The following is a 17204-nucleotide window of genomic DNA, read 5'->3' as shown; positions in this document are numbered from 1 at the left end:
GATCGGAATCTTGCGGCTAACCTTACCTCTTCTCTTACACTGACGGTTACACACCAGGCCCGATACCTGTCGGACCATGCCCCAGTTACATGCGTGGCGAAGTGGCCGGATCACGCGGCGCGCTCGCGCACGTGGCGACTGCCAACTGACCTGCTCCAGGATCAGGTGGCCAGGGATCATGTGGCGACGTCGCTGTCCGACTACTTGGAACTCAACTGGGTGGGGGGTGACCTATCCTACTCCACCTAATGGGAGGCACTGAAAGCAGTGGTGCGTGGAGCGTGTATGGGCCTGTCGTACGGGGTCAGGAAACAACTGTTGTCTGACTTACAGGCTGCGGAAACTGCGCTCCAACGCGCCCAATCTCAGTTGGATCCGGACGCGTTGGATCAACAGGCGGAGAGTGTTGCCCTGGTATCGATACACGACGTACTCGCACGGCTTGATAAATTTACTCTGGGCCAATACAGGCAACGTCTTCATCGTGAAGGAGATAAGTCTGGCCGCTTGTTAGCCTGGATACTTCGTCGGGAGTTCGCGCCTGAACGAATAGTGGCCCTACGGAACCCTATTGGTGTCATGGTCCACTCTGAGACTGATGTCCTTGCGGTCCTTCGGGGCCATCTACAAACCGTATATGAGGCTGACCTGTCAATATCGGAGGATGTCTATCACTCGTATCTTGAAGACCTCCACCTTCAGACCCTACCGGAAGCTGCGGCGAAGGAACTTGATGTAAAGCTGACACTGGGGGAGATTACTGCGGCGATAGCCGCCCTCCCCCAGGCCAAGACCCCTGGTGGAGATGGATTTCCGGCTGAGTTTTATCATGCCTTTGGTCATATCCTGGCCTCCCCCCTCTTACAAGTCTACAATGAGGCTTTGCGTGCTAACACCCTTCCACCCACCATGAATCAGGGTGAGGTGTGTATGATTTTGAAGCCGGGCGGTGACAAAACAGACCCCTCAGCTTATCGCCCTATCACGTTGATAAACACGGATGCAAAAATCCTTACTAAACTATTGGCCACTCGCCTTGCGTCCACCCCGACCAGTGCGGATTTATCCCGGGTCGTAACACGGCGATGAATTTGCGTCGCCTGAATCACATATTACATGAGGTGCGGGGACGAGAGGGCCCTCACGTGTTGGTCTCAGTTGATTTAGCCAAGGCCTTTGATACGGTGGACTGGGGTTATCTAATGCACGTGCTCCTGAAAATGGGGTTCGGGCCTGGATTTCGCGACTGGATCCGGGTGCTCTACGGGGCGCCCCGAGCCAGGGTGCGCCTGGGTTCGGCCCGCTCTGATGAGTGGTCGTTGGGGAGAGGCACCCGGCAGGGCTGCCCTCTCTCTCCCCTCCTATTTGCTCTTGCGATTGAGCCCTTAGCCGTTTCTGCCCGCACGGAATTGCAAGACTGGGGTATAGTGGTGGGGGACACCACCAATGTCATCTCCCTATACGCCGATGATGCGCTTTTCTATCTGACTTCCCCAGTGGAGGCCCTCCCCGCCTTGCTGCGGCTCTTGGACCGCTTTGGCGCAGCCTCTGGACTGCGTATGAATGTCAACAAGTCTCTGGTGTTTCCGCTGACTGATGCAGTCCCTGACCTGGATACGGATCCCCATCATTTGGGCCTCCGGTACGAGCGGCTGGCATTCCGGTACTTGGGTATTCAGGTAGCCACCGCTGAAGAGACGCTCCTGACTTACAATATCGACAAAATCCTCACGGCCCTCAGTAAATCTATTGCCTTTTGGAACACACTCCCTCTCTCTCTCATGGGGCGCTTGGCAGATGCCAAAATGGTGATGCTCCCTAAGGTCCTCTATGTGCTACAAAACACTCTATGCCCATTACCACCCCGAGTGTTTCGCGCGCTGAACTCACTCCTCACCTCCCTCCTTTGGGCAGGTGGGCGCAGTAGAGTCGCGTTACACACCGTAACGAGATGTTGGGACGAGAGCGGCCTCGAGGCCCCGAGGTTTGACCTGTATTACTATGCGGCGCAGCTTCTCCCGGCCTCCAGGTGGTTCGCTGGAGACGAGAATTGGGAACTGGCACTGTTGGCTGGTACGGCCACTGATAAGGACCTACAGGAGGCCTTAATGCAGGGTCGGGGTGCCGATGGCACCCTGCCATATGTGGTGAGACACACAGCTAGCATTTGGCAGCGGTTTGTCGAGAAGGTGCTGCGGCACGCGCCGTTCCATAGGGAACTCCCAATTTGGATATTGGCCCCGATACTCAAACTAGAGGAAAATATGTCCTTTCGAGAGTGGCGCTCGGGCGGCTGTGAGACCCTTGCAGATCTCTACCCGAATGACTCCTTCGTGTCCTTTGAGAGTGCCGTGGACTCTTTTGATCTCGACGAGGGCCAATACCTGCATTACGGAAGTCTTCGGGATGTGGCCAGGACAACATGGCCCCAATTCCCAGAGGCGCCCTCGCTCACTAATACCCTGGACATCATTCTATCCTGAGGGAGAGGTAAGCGTCTGATCTCCCTCCTTTACTCTGCCATGCGCAGGGACTCGATCCCCCCGTTGGCGCCGGCCTGGGTGGCTTGGGAGGCAGACCTGGAGATAGAGTTGGGTCCTGATCAGAGAAAGCGAATTGGACTGTTGACTCGCAAAGTCTCCTGCAATGCGCATTTTAAACTTATACACTTTAATTTTGTCCACCGCACTTACCTGACACCTGTCTCCCTCCATCGTATATCAACAGATAGACGTCATAATTGCCCTAGATGTGGGATGGAGAGGGCGGGTTTCCTACATCTAGCGTGGGAATGTCCTTTAGTTCAGGATTTCTGGCGGAGGGTGGTGGTGTACATTGCCCGTGCCACACACCTTAGGTTGCATCTGGACCCACTCCACTGTCTACTGGCGTTAGTGCCTAAGCCAAAAAAGAAAGGTCTGTCGTATAAATTTCTGCAACTCTTACTGGTTCTGGCGAGGAGATGGGTGGCCATTACTTGGATGGGTCAGAGGGCGCCTGAGATTTCTCACTGGTTGAGGGATGCAAAGGAATGGGCCTTAGCAGAGGAAACTCACATGCAAAGCACTCGCAAAGATGAGAAGCTCCAGGACGACTTACACGCCTGGAGGACAATGTGTATGGAGGGGCTGGAGGGGGAAGACTCAGACGCCACTAGCGCTGAGTTGTTTTCCTCTGCGTCCTCGGAGTCTGGCTGTGGGGGTGGGGAGTCTGATGCGGGGAGTTTGGAAGCAGGGTAGGGGTCCCTTGTGGTCACGCCGATATTCCTTGATAGATAGGTCTGTATTTAGCTGTGATTCCCATAAGGCCACACTGAATTGTGATGACCGCGGCCTAGTTGGCCCTTGCATGTATCTCCTACTTTACTCGGATCAGCACTAGAAATGCAATTCATGGGGTAATTAGTTACTGTTAAACTGTTATGTAGTATAAGAGTGCGACATACGAAAACTGGCGTAGACACTGATAAAGTTTCTAATGATACTTGGAGCACATATGCAATTTTCCCTACTAACATACATGCTTTACTCCTGCGCCGCCCTGCCTCCGGGATGTGGGCCATATATGGCTGTGTATCGACGTTGGGACTGCTTGTTCCTACTGTTTGCATGTCAACTGGCTTGTTGACTGTATGCCTTGTGCCTTTTTCCTATCTTCGCCACAATAAAAATATTTCAAAAAAAAAAAGTGATTGCCAGTGGTTACACTTATCGCAAGCTTTCCTCCCACCACCTTTAGTGTGACTTATGAACGACCCTGGGTGGCGGCCACCACAAAAGTGGGGAGGGCAGGGATTGGGTAGGAGCGGACGGAAAATTTAGGGGAAAATAAAAACATTTTAAACGTACCTTTTGTTGCCTCTGCCTCTGACAGTGACCTCAGTGCTTCCCTCTCAACAGTCTCTGGGAAAACACAGGCTCCTCACCCAATCCAGTTGTTGCTCTCATGCTATGAGAGCAGCACCTGGATTGGTCCGAGAGGCCTGGTCTGCTGCTCAGACAGTGCCTGGGAGCCTGTAGCTTTTCTCCAACCCAGCTGTGCAGTCAAGCAGGGTTGGAGAAATAGAAGTGTGCATGCCTGTTTGGCCGACCTCAGACGGCCGGCTAAACGGACAAGCGCACTTCTAAGTGCCCACACCTCCCTGTCATGACCCGGCTCCGCCCTACACGCATGCCTAAGCCAGAGCCAGTAGCAGAAAAATAAAATGATACTGTTTTATTATCATTTAATTTTTCTGTGACTTACTCTGACGAGTGGGGCAACGCTCCTCCGCCTTTACGGAGGAGCCACCCCCGGTATGCTCAGACATGAGTACCATGCTCACTGGAACCAAGCTACACCCCACTGACGAGACTCAATCAGGGTAAAAACCAGTCTTGGGTTGCTTGTGTTCTGGTTCAGAGAGGACCTGGCCTGGCAGCTCGGGCAGGATTTGCATATGGCTGGGTACAAACTGAGGTGGTATGGTGGACAAAACATCACCGGGCTGGTGTGCTACCCCGAGCAATTGCCAGGGGTCAGACTTATTGCAAGCATTTCTCCCATCACCTTTTGTGTGTCTGATGTAAGATCAGTGCTCAGCATTTCACTTCTTTTACACTGTTCTTAAAGAATCTTTTCCAACAGCCGATTGGCACAGCTTAGGTTGTCAAGTACCACGAAAGGCTGCTAGGTTGTGCTCTAAAGATCTTGTTCCTGGCCAGAATTCGACACAGGCCCGGTTCTAGCGGGTGGGCCGGCTGGTCTAGGTCTACCCAAACATGAGCCTGGCCCACCCAAATGGTAGCCATGGCCCTTGCAGTGAGGGCTTGAAGGCAGGTGTGCAACGCAGAGGTCCTGTGTGTTAGCCCGGGCCGAAACAGCTTACTGGGCGCGCATACACAGACAGTTTTAAGAGATGATCGCAGCCACACTGGAGTACTTCACAGGTCTTTAAAGATCATTTACATGTTAGTGAGGCTTTGTTTATTTTTTCACCCCTTCATCTCTGCATGGGAAAAGGAGACAAATCCTTTCTTTGACAACGGTAACCTTTGGTAACCTTTGCCTACTGTCCTGCTGCGTTGATATTTCTTTTTCTATGCAACACAGGAGAAAAGAAGTTTGTTTATTCCTAGTCACCTTTCCTAACCCCTGCAGCAGTTTACCACATTAGGCTGTAACACAAAGTTTGACTAATGGAGTAGGTAAGAGAATGTGTTACTATATTTTTTTCTTTTTAAAATCTGCACAGGGCCAGCAGGACACATACTTCGTGTGTGCTCATTTAAACAGTTTTTATCATTATCATGGCCGATGCAGGACAACAATAAGACTATACAAAATGCCCAGATAACGCTGGTGATTAATGATCCTGCTGGAGAGCAATCATTTGTCTGTTAATAGTTTTTAAATGCAGATGAACTGTATTGTATGTGGATAACTCAGTGGGTTACTGCCTTTGTCAGAGATCCTTGTGTTACTTGCAGTTCAGAAGTTACAATCCTAACATAGGACAGTGACCAATGAACTGTCACCAAAGAGCTGTATACAAACATGAACGGTATAGTTAGAACTTCACTTTTTTGTTTTGTGATATAGTTGGAACTTCCCCAGTCTTTCATTATTCTAATGTTGCTAAAAAAGAGTATGTTTTGGCAGATATACATTTTTATCAGTAAAGCTGAACCCCATGGGATACTCTTTAAATCCTAAGGTTGTGTTTGCCCAGACCAAACCCTCTTAAAATATACTGCCCACCAGTATGGATGACATGTGATTCCTACACCTTGTAATCCTCATTGGCTTATGTGACATTCCCTGAAGACCGATTTACATACTAGTATGATTCATTGTCTCTGTATAATGTGTGCGTGGTGTAAAGTACTGACACACACTACACTGATATGAGTAGCGCTATACAACAAATGAAATGCATATGAGAGAGGGGCTATGTAAAGATGAGGGGTGCTGGTGGAGGGTGGCAGTGAGGGAATCCGAGGAGGGGGTAGTGGGAGGGGCTATGGAGCGATGAGGGGCACTGTTGGAGGGTGGCAGTGAGGGAATCCGAGGAAGAGGTCATGAGGTGGAGGAAGGAGGGAGGAGCTAGGAAGAGATGAGGGGCACTGGTGGAGGGTGGGAGTGAGGGAATCCGATGAGGAAGTCAATAGGGGGAGCTATGGAGAGATGAGGGGCACTGGTGGAGGGTGGTAGTGAGGGAGTCCGATGAGGAGTTCAATAGGGGGAGCTACGGAGAGATGAGGTGCACTGTAGGAGGGTGGTAGTGAGGAAGTTCATGAGGAGGAGGGGCTACAGAGAGATGAGGGGCACTGGTGGAGGGTAGCAGTGAGGGAATCGGAGGAGGAGGTCATAAGGGGGAGGGGCTATGGGGAGATGAGGGGCACTTGTGGAGTGTGGCAGAGAGGGAATCTGAGGAAGAGGTCAATAGGGGGGCCATGGAGGGATGAGGGGCACTGTTGGGAGGTGGTAGTAAAGGTATTTACGGAGAAAGAGGTTATTGGTACGGCGCCAAAAAAGACTTTCGCATCAGCGCTGAAGCCGGCCCTGTCATGGCCTTTCTGTTTTTGTTTATTTTATTAGCAGTCGGACCATAAGGGCTACTGTGGAACATACTTTAAAGTGTGTGCTAATTATATTTACTGCCATATTCAATGTATTAAGTATGAAGGTGATTTTACTAATGTTTTTACCGGGAAAAATGAAAGTTGAGCCCGATGTTGCCTGATATGGGGCTGGTGCCCAAGGTCATCTTTGAGGTAAGGTGCACTGGAGAGGTGTAGTGGATAATCAAGCCTGTAAGGGAGTGCATTGCAGAGTCTGTGGTCAGGTGGAGGTAGTAATGAAGAGGAATTCCCCCTGAAGGCTCGCACAGAGGGAGCCCGAGGAGTGTCACTTGCCTGATACTCCCAGCTCAGAAACCGCCTCTTCCCATCAAAGGAACATTACATGGAAAAAACGCTTTTTGAGAGTGATTACATTAAAAAGAGATTTGAAAAAGAGTTTTACTGGGCCTTGTAAGACTAAGAAGAGATAAAGGAGGGCCCTGAAACAGGCTTGCCCAGACATATATGCGACAAATCAAGCCCGCAGTGGCCCACCCAAATGCACCCGTGGTCCACCCAAATAAAAAATCCTGGAGCCGGGCCTGATTCGACATTAGGACACGTGTAAATCATGAGATAGAAAACTTACTTTTATAGACACAATGCGTGGAAAGAGTTGAGTGACGGCCCATCAGCAAGAGGCGTAGAATCTTACTCTGCTCATTGCAGGCCTTCTCAGAATGGGTCCAGGCCCAAGTATCCGACACAGATGTTAATTCAGTAAGGGATATTTATTTTTGGTTCGAAAACCACAAGTATGTTGCAATACATTCCTGTCTTACTTTGGGTTCAACTTAGAGCTTTTATGACAGGAACTGATCCTAAAGAAATGGTCTCCAGATGTTTGGCTCGAGGCATCTGCCATGCTACTGGCGTTTGTATAGCACATTCTCTACCATCAGTAAGGCCTCGTAGCACTATCAGTTGCCTTTGAGTGCCTCGCGACGCCATAAAAGAATCAATCAAAGGCTGCTCTTAAATGCATTGTGTTCGATGATTTCCAGTTTGTCGTCCACGAAAAACCAAGAAAAATTCATTCTCGGTAGCCCACATTTTTTATTCATAACTTGACTATATTTTAAAATCTATACTATTAACAATGATTTAGAAGAATCCAGCAAGGTCTCACTTCTCTTATTATGTGTCTTTAGTTTCTTAATTAAATTACCAATTTTCCATCCAATTGCAGTATTATTTTTCTGTATAATTTATTGTAATATTGTTATGTTATATTTAGATGTATAAGAACATATCTAAAAATACTTCAGCATTACTTACAAAGCTATTGCTACCCATGGGAAGGGCCACAATGATTTTTATGTACTGATGAGTACAAATGTAGTAAATTGCTTACAAGATTATATATTAATATTATCTTAACTCATTTGGTTTACACTTGATCAAGCATTGCTACATCCCGTCAGGGCCGTTAAAGAGGAGGGCAATTGGAGTACATTTCACACTGGCCCACACTCCTCGGGTGCCCTGTGCTCCTGTTAGAAGCATTTACAAAACAAAATACAGGCCTGGCCTATCACTTTGTGATGCACCTAACATCGCAATACCACTAGGTGGCACCACATACTGTGTTTTCCATTTTACCAGCGTATATGTTCCTTAATTACAACCTCCTCCTTGCATCGAAAACCAAAGTGGGAGTCCTGCATCCTGTATTAGTTTCTCTATTTTTTCTGGCTTCTTTAGTCCTATCAGATCGCAGGTTACAGAGCAGTAGTTCTTTATTGTTGTGGTTGTCATTTGTTACTATGGTATTTGCTTGCTGTCTTTTTAGCATAGAAGTTACACCTGTGATATAACCGACCAATGTGTATGAGCATCACTACTTGAAATTCCCTTGAACTTTTGAAAAAACAGAAACATTTAAAAAAACAAATGTCATAATTTTTGTGTTTTCCATTGTATTCATGTTTTATATTAAACTGTGTCATCTAGTATTTTTTTTGTAAACGGCGGGGGTTTTGAAGCAATGACACCATGTCTTCGGGTACACATTAAAAGAGATAACACAATAAAGGGCTAGAGTTGGAAGTAACACATTTGCTCCAGTCAGAGAATTTGAAAATTCTGGCAGTCTATTTTACAAAACATTGGATCTCAAAACTCAGCCGTGCTTTAATCCATTACTTGTTACAATTATATTTATTTATTTATGTATTTATTTATGCATTTTTATATAGCGCGGACTTTACCCGAAGGTGTCAGAGCGCTTCACAATATACTTGCATAAGCTTTGGTATATCCATTCTCACTCCTACCAACGTGTGGAAATATAACAGTTTCTTTAAGGCCCAGCCTTCTACAATAAGAGTGGAGAAGTGTGGCTCACTGGTTAGAGGAGGAAGACCCTGAAGCAGAGATCAGACCCGGGACCAGTGTTCAATTCCCGACGCGGAAGGGTCTTGAGCCCAAAATGTCCACGGACTCGATAATTCTCGCTTCGGTGCCTACTCGAATCACGGGTTCACACTCTGCAACTCTGGGCAATAGCTTGCTTAATCTCCACTACGGCCCCCCGCGGCGGGAGGCCTGGCTTTCACCTTGGGGATGTCCAGTAGGGTTATCTCACAGGGAAAAGCCAGGACGAGTTCCCAAAGCAAGCGCCTTGAGACCTTGCGGTGATAAGGTGCTATATAAGAACCTTTGACATGACATAAGTTACTGGTAGGTAGCTATCCTGGGCAGTGGCGGCTGGCATCTACGGGCTGGGATAGGGACAGGCGGGCACCCAAAGTAAAATAATAAATAAAACTTAACAAACGTGACGTACTCCACTCCGGTCCTCTTCTTCCCCCAGGAATTGGATGCAGCAACAACTCCCTTGACCAATCCTGGCACTGCTCTCATGCAGCATGCGAGCAGTAGTGTCCTGATTGGAGAGAGCAGCCTCAATCTGCGCTCCACAGCGCTCTGGAGGGCAGTACTTGCTCTACATCTGGGTTAGAGATGTTGAAAGTGCGCATGTGTGACTGGCTGTCGTAAGACGGCCAGACAAAAAGACATGTGCACTTTAAACAGTGCATAGACAGCCTAACCTCCTCCCTGCTGCTGTCACTCAGCAGCGGCCTGCCCCCGTCCTGAGGTTCTGTTTAGTGATTAATTGTCATTTTATTTTACATCTCTGGGGTTTTGGGGGTGATTTTAAGTGGGGCAACGCTCCTCTGCTGCAACGGAGGAGCCGTCCCAGCTCCTGGGTGCAGCCCACCCTACTAAGTTCTTGCTTGGTTGGAATAATAAGTATACTAAAATGGAGAGAGTGTATTTGAGAAGAAAATGTGCACATTTTCAGAACTCATAGAATAAGGTTTGAAGAAACTTGGCTACATTTCTAAAATAGTGATAAATCATGTGGCATCATGGACACTTATATCTAGCATTATTACATTGGTGCCAGGGGCAGTGCAGCGTTTGGTGTTAAGTATTATCAATCAATCAATCAGAGTACTGGTAGAGCGCGCTACTTACCCATGAGGTTCTCAAGGCGCTGAGGGGAGGGGGTGCTGCTACTGCTCGAAGAGCCAGGTCTTGAGGAGTCTTCTGAAGGCGAGTAGGTCTTGGGTCTGCTGTATGTGGGTAGGGAGGGTGTTCCAGATCTTGGCAGCGAAGTAGGAGAAGGATCTGCTGCCTGAGGTAGTTTTTTGGATGCGGGGGACAGCGGCGAGGGCGAGGCTGGCGGAGCGGAGATGGCGGGTGGGGGTGTGGAAGCTGAGTCTGCTGTTAAGGTAGGCTGGTCCGGCGTTGTGGAGTGCTTTGTGTGCGTGGGTGAGGAGCTTGAAGGGGATCCTCTTGTCGACTGGGAGCCAGTGTTGGTCTCTCAGGTGGGGGGTGATGTGGCTGCGGCGGGGGAAGTTGACGATCAGTTGGGCGGAGGCGTTTTGGATGCGTTGTAGTCATCGTAGGTGTTTGGCTGGGATTCCTGCGTAGAGTGCGTTGCCGTAGTCCAGTCTGCTGCTGTCGAGGGCCTGTTTCACTGTTATTGTTTTGGTCGGGATCCACTTGTAGATCCTGCAGAGCATGCGGAGGGTGTTGTAGCAGGAGGAGGAGACGGCGCTGACCTGCTTAGCCATGGAGAGGGAGGATTCGAGGATAAATCCTAGGTTGCGTGTATGGTCGGTGGGTGTTGGTGCTACTCCCAGTGTGGTCGGCCACCAGGAGTCGTCCCAAGTTGAGGGAGTGGGTTCGAGGATGAGTACCTCCGTCTTGTCCGAGTTCAGATTCAGACGGTTGCTCCTCATCCAGTCGGCGACGGCCTTCATTCCCTTGTAGAGGTTGGTTTTGGCGGTGTGAGGGTCTTTGGTGAGGGAGAGGATGAGCTGGGTGTCGTCGGCATAGGAGATGATGTTGAGGTCGTGCTGGCGGGCCACTTGTGCAAGGGGGGCTATGTAGTTGTTGAAGGGCTGAGGGATGAGCCCTGGGGGACGCCGCAGATGATGTCGGTGGCTTCGGATCGGAAGGGTGGGAGGCGGATGCTCTGGGTTCTGCCGGTGAGGAAGGACGTGGTCCAGTCAAGGGCATTCTCTTGGATTCCGGCTTCTAGGAGGCGTGTCTTTAGAGTGCGATGGCAGACCGTGTCGAAGGCGGCCGACAGGTCCAGGAGGATGAGGGCTGATGTTTCGCCGTTGTCTAGTTGGCGCCTGATGTCGTCAGGGGGGGGCAAGGGAAAAACAGCGCCCAGGAGGGCAGAGAGAAGGATGCTGGCACAAGCGCTGGAGGAGCTGCAGCGGGTGGGAGCGACCTACCTGGCAAGGTCAAGGGTCGCTCTCCTCACCGCGCAGCTGGCGCCTTATGAAGGGGAGCTGGGAGGGAGGAGCAACTGGGAGGCGGTAGGCAGGGGACGGTGAATGAGCGCGGGGGGGCGGGGCCGCAGTGGCAGCAGCAGCGGGAAATTGAGCAGTGGATAGGGGGGGGCAAGGGAAAAACAGCACCTAGGAGGGCAGAGAGAAGGATGCTGGCACAAGCGCTGGAGGAGCTGCAACGGGGAGGGAGTGACCTACCTGGCAAGGTCATGGGTGGCTCTCCTCACCGTGCAGCTGGCGCCTTATGAAGGGGAGCTGGGAGGGAGGAGCAGCTGGGAGGCGAGAGGCAGGGGACGGTGAATGGGTGTGTGGGGGCGGGCCCGCTGGGGCAGCAGCGGCGGGAAATTGAGCAGGGGGGGCAAGGGAAAAACAGCGCCCAGGAGGGCAGAGAGAAGGATGCTGGCACAAGCGCTGGAGGAGCTGCAGCGGGGGGGGGGAGTGACCTACCTGGCAAGGTCAAGGGTCGCTCCATGTAGAGGCATTCAAAATAGACAAAGCCTTTTTACATTACTCCTGGAAAAGTTGCCTGGTGCACTGAGGTGATCACTGCTAGTAGTCTTGCATAGAGGGCCACTAATGTGATCTTCACTGATGTGGTCACAATTACAACACTAATAATGTTAGTAACTCGATTTTCCTTGAATATAAGTAGCTCTTATTACAAAAAAGGTTGCTCATCCTGTTATATAAAGCACAGCACGTTCAATCCCCTTCTGGAGCACTTTCGACCAAAAAGGATCCCAGTCAGTGCAGTCCAGTGATATACGTGGGACCAAAATAACTGGTGGGAAAAGACCTCACCAGCGGGAACTCCAGACTGAAAGATGGGTATCAGTGCCTTCTTCTCTGGTGGGCTTCCAGGTGAGGTAATAACACTTTGGCAAAAGAAACATTTAAAAAACATCCAACACAACTAGTAGTTTCTCTCATTTAACACAGGCACAACAAGCATGCCACCAAGTGTCAGCATACTTCGCCCATGGATAAAAAAAAGATGGGTTGGGACAGACTATTTGGGAGTCATAATGAGCTACCACCATCCCGGCCCAGTGCATGTCAGTTTTGACATATTTTCAATAATTTTTATAACATAATGCATAACCTTTCATGAAAGGTAACAGAAGGTAACTACCATGCAAAACAGAATTCAAGGTGTAATAATACACAGGGGCGGCTCCTCCGCTAAGGTGGTGACTAGTGCCCCACTGCTCTTTGAGTAGGAAAAATAAAATGATAATAATGTAGTTATGATCATTTTATTTTTTGAAGGTTCGGGGCTGAATTAGGGTGGGGCGGGGCTGGAGGCACAAGGGGAGGAGTGGTTTGCACACTCCAAGTGAGCATGACTGCTTGGCTGACCGTCCTGTCTTGGCCAAATAGTCATGTTCACTTTGCATGTTCCTCGCCAGGCGGTAATGCACAGCCTGGTGGCAGAGGCGTAACACAGGCCCACGCAGCCCCCGCGGTGCAGGGGGGCCTCTAGCTCCAAGGGGCCCCCTCGGCACTGCACTGTGGCCGGAGAGCTCCTGATTGAGCCCGGAGGGGGCCCCTCTAAGTACCGTGCAGGGAGGCCCCCTCACTTTTCGTTACGCCAGTGCCTGGTGGGGAACATGCCCAGGCTCCGAGTCCTCATCTGCGCTTATCCACTGTGCTCAGACTAATCACAACGCTGAATTGCAGTGTTGTGATTGGCTTTGTGGAGCCTAGGTGCTTTCCTGGTTCAGGAGAAGCAGAGGAGAGACGCGACTGACAGGCGAGTTAAGTGGTATTTTTTTTTTTTTTATTATTATTTTGTCCCGCCCCTGCTACCCCCTCCCCGCCACCCTAATTCCTTGCCAGTCGCTACTGATAATACGGGCAAAACTGGAACAAATACCATCACTCATGTTATTCCCCATTGCTGGGACAATTGTATGCCTTGCACTAATGTCAGTAGCATCGGTCACTTGGTATATTGGTATCTCCTTATATTGCTCTCGTTTTTACCTTATGGGTGTAAATGGCAATGTTATTGACATTGATCTTAGGTGAGCTATGCAGCACTACTTCATTAATTATTCTACTTGACTAATGATGTTGTCTCCATGTTGAAAATTCCTACAGAACTTGTGATTGTTAATATCACCTTGAGATGCTCTACACTTCTAAGCTAATTGTTTTTTATATTAACTACACAGATTTGCTACCTTGTAAAGCGCTCTGTCAGTTTTGACTCATATCCGCACTGCATAAAAATAATTAATAACGAAATGAATGAATGAATAAATAAAGTACATACAAACAATAACTTTCATGGGTCTACATATCATGTTTTCCGATTATGGGAGCATTATTAGTGCATTGGGGTATCACTCATAGAATTAGCCCAGCACTATTAGTAAGGGCTACAATACTGCCCATAGGACATATTTCTAATTTGTCCGTTCTTTATTCCATCATCCACTCCATCGAGTTTATTATGAGACACTGGTGATGTAGCACAACGCACTATATCGAATTATATAAACAAATTAAATACCTGCACTTGGAAATTTCTTTGCCCGCTGTTCAAAGAACCAGTCCCCTGTTTTCACTTTCACTTCCCTGGAAAGAAAATAAAACACAATTCACTGTCAGTCAGACAGTGGAGAAAGCATGTAAAGTTTGTTTCTGGGGACATGCAGAGTTTAAGTTTAATCTCAGATGCCTGAACGTCGGTTAGGGCTCACCTGGGATATCATTTGCTACGTCACTGGCTTGCCCATTGCTCTGGAACTGTAATGGCTACTGCTCGACCCAAGGTCCGTAAAGGGTAATGGCAGAAACATGGAAGTCATTTAGTTTGATCGCCAAGGTGGGCAGCTCAGGGCCGTACCGGCTACCGGGCAGTTTGGAATGCTGCTGAGCTGGGGGCTGATTTCGTTCATGGAGACCGGCGTGTGCTAAACGAAATTCGTTTTGCTTTAATTATTTCGAAGCACACGCAGGTCTCCATGATTTCGTTCATGGAGACCTGCGTGTGTTAAACGAAATTCGTTTTGCTTTAATTATTTTGAAGCACACGCAGGTCTCCATGAACTAAATCAGCCCCCACCGCAGTGAAATCAGCCCCCAGCTCGGCAGCATTCCAAACTGCCCGCTAGTCAGTTCGGCCCTGGCGCAGCTGCGACCTCTGGCTAACACCCTTGCTACCTCTGGCACTGCTTTTGTGATACCCTGGTCTCAAACGTGGTTAAATCAGTGCCTGGAACACAGGGGCAGCTCTTCCTAATGGACGCTGGTTGGAGCTCCACTTGCCTGGTATTTGTCCATTTTTTATTAAACAAATAGTGAACATTGTTATTCACTATTAGTGTAATACAAAATGGAGTACATTAGCTGGAATATGACCCTATCTGGAAGCTAAGGTAAGCAAAAAATGCTATTAAATGTATGTTGTATGCATCCTTGCAGGTGAGTGTGTGTTTATGTACGAGAGAGTGTTAGTATGTTTAAGCATGTGTATGTGAGTCAAAGTAAAGGCCAAATGTCGTGCGAAGTCACTTCCTCTACCCCTGCCATTTTGGTGAATTGACGTTCATGGGTAGAAACAGAAGGTTCTGAAAGCTGTGCTTACTTTGTCGATTCCCCCTCCTTGCCTTCCCAAAAAGGAGACTTTTAACAAGCTGTACGACGGACAAGAAGTCAGCTTGTGATGTCACTGAGTGTCAAAAGTTGGTGTGTGTTATTCCCGCAATCCCTGGCATTTTGATGCAATGAAGACCTTGCTCAGAAAACATTTTGGAAACAGTTGCTCCATCGATATTATGCTTGACTTCCACATAGCAAGATCGTTATGTCCAAACCCTCCCCAAATTTCGATGTCATGATAAGCATGGTTGGGTGGGGGACCTTGGGCTTGAAGATGGGGTCTATTCACAAACAACACCTTGTAGTACTATTTATAGTACTTCAATAGTAGCACAAACATACTAAAAGATCATATTCACAAGCTATGTGCAAAGGTCTATGCCTTCACATGCCATATCTTTATCTGTGCAGAGATCTCCACCCTGACTGCAGAGTCTCTGCACATGTAGGTATACATTTTAGTAGTAGGACATAGTGGGAGGGGCAGGACATAGTGTCTGAAAAGTGGAATACTTAGGGCCTGATTTAAGGTTTGGCGGAGAGGATACTCAGTCGCTATTGCGACGGAGATCCCTCTCTGCCAGACTCTCGGTCCCACTGCACGAATTAGGGCTGCGAAGACCAACAATATTTGAGGACAGACACCACTCTGGCTTCGTTGCCGACATACTTCTTTGACGGATTAACAAAGTGCACGACTTCGGAGGTAAGCTATCTGACCATCCGTCCACTTATAGTGGGCGGTGGGATCGCTTTTTTTGCTCCCCGTCACTGTCAGGTAAAAGCTGGTGGTGAGGGGCAGTAAACATTAAAACTGACCCCCACATCATGGGATAAAACTCCCACAGTGTGGGTGCCATTGGCTTTACATTTTTCAAAAGTAAACTCCTGCTGTTGGGGCTTGTGTTTGAAAAATTAAAAATTTCGGAAGTGTTTGATGGGCGTACGTCAAACGTTTCCAACATTGATAGGAATCGCCATGAGGGTGGATCCCGCCAATGTATAGAATTGTCCGTATGGTTGCGGACTTCTCTCAATTTTCCGGGTGGAGTAAAAGCAGGGTGGTGGATTAAAAGCCTGCCACCACGTCTACCTTTAATCCATCAGCCAAGCCTTAAATCAGGCCTTTACAACTAAAGGATGGAGTTAAGGGAGTAGTAAGTAGGGTTTAAGGAAGTGTTAGGGAGGAGGTTTAATGAGGGATGTGCACCCATCCACAAAAGAGTAGGCCCATTCCTTTCCACAAACTGCATTTCTAAAGTTACTACAGTCAAAAACGAAAGAAAAAAGTCATACATTTACTCCAACACAGACTTGAAGTAAGTCCAGCATAACCATGGTCAATCACTTGTACTGCAACACCCTCCCGTAGAAAATAATGGAGGCAAGGACATAAAATAAAAGTTCATAGGAAACAATACTAGATTTAATTAAATTATTTAAAATAGACGAAAATATTCATTTAATGTAATGTTATAAAATAATCTAACAATAAAACATATTTTGTTTCTTGTAACCTATTTAATAACTTTTTTAAATGAAGCTTTAATGTAACGTTTAATGAAAATATAATTCAATTACTTTTACTTTTAATTAATTGTATACATCACTTTTAATAATTACTAATATATAATAAAAATACATTTTATTTTACTGTAGGTGTTATTTCTTTCATAATTTAAACTTCAGAAAAATAATGTTAATTTAATTTAATGTATTTAAATAAATCAAATATTTAATTTAAAATGTATTTATTAGTGGTAATATGTTTTATTGTGGTATACATTTCAAATAAATATATAACATTAATTTGAATAAAAATTAACATCAAAATAATTTTACTAACTTCTGCATGTTTAAAACATTTTCCAGATTTTACCCACTGTTTACCTTAGGGAGCAGTAGGAGATAAAAATAAAAGGTCAAATAAAATACAAACAAATGTTTTACTAAATTATATTTGTAAATATTTTAAATAATTACATTTAGCATTGTTTCTATTGAGTTCTATTTGAAGTCTCTGGGCCATATGTATGAAAAAGTCAATTTGCGATTCTCAAAAAGCGATTTTTTGCGAATCGTTATTTGAGAATCGCAAAACGCTATGTATATAGGATTTGCAAGGAATCTTGTGAATCCTACATATACCTTAATTGGGAATCGCAAATTGCGGCTCGCA

The 17204-nt window shown here is 47.5% G+C and overlaps 1 protein-coding gene across 2 annotated transcripts in view; it reads right to left on the bottom strand.

Annotated features, from left to right (window-relative positions):
- Positions 1-17204, bottom strand: part of SYTL3 (synaptotagmin like 3) — a 592394-nt gene that overhangs the window by 421586 nt on the left and 153604 nt on the right. For both annotated transcript variants that reach the window (XM_078649127.1, XM_078649128.1), the window contains one exon: positions 13935-13999. In XM_078649127.1, the coding sequence (XP_078505253.1) occupies positions 13935-13999 (65 nt within the window). The remainder of the gene's footprint in view (positions 1-13934; positions 14000-17204) is intronic.

This window comes from Lissotriton helveticus, chromosome 6 (genome assembly GCF_964261635.1).
Source record: "Lissotriton helveticus chromosome 6, aLisHel1.1, whole genome shotgun sequence".
NCBI lineage: Eukaryota > Metazoa > Chordata > Amphibia > Caudata > Salamandridae > Lissotriton > Lissotriton helveticus.
This window is presented reverse-complemented; position numbering and strand designations above follow the sequence as displayed.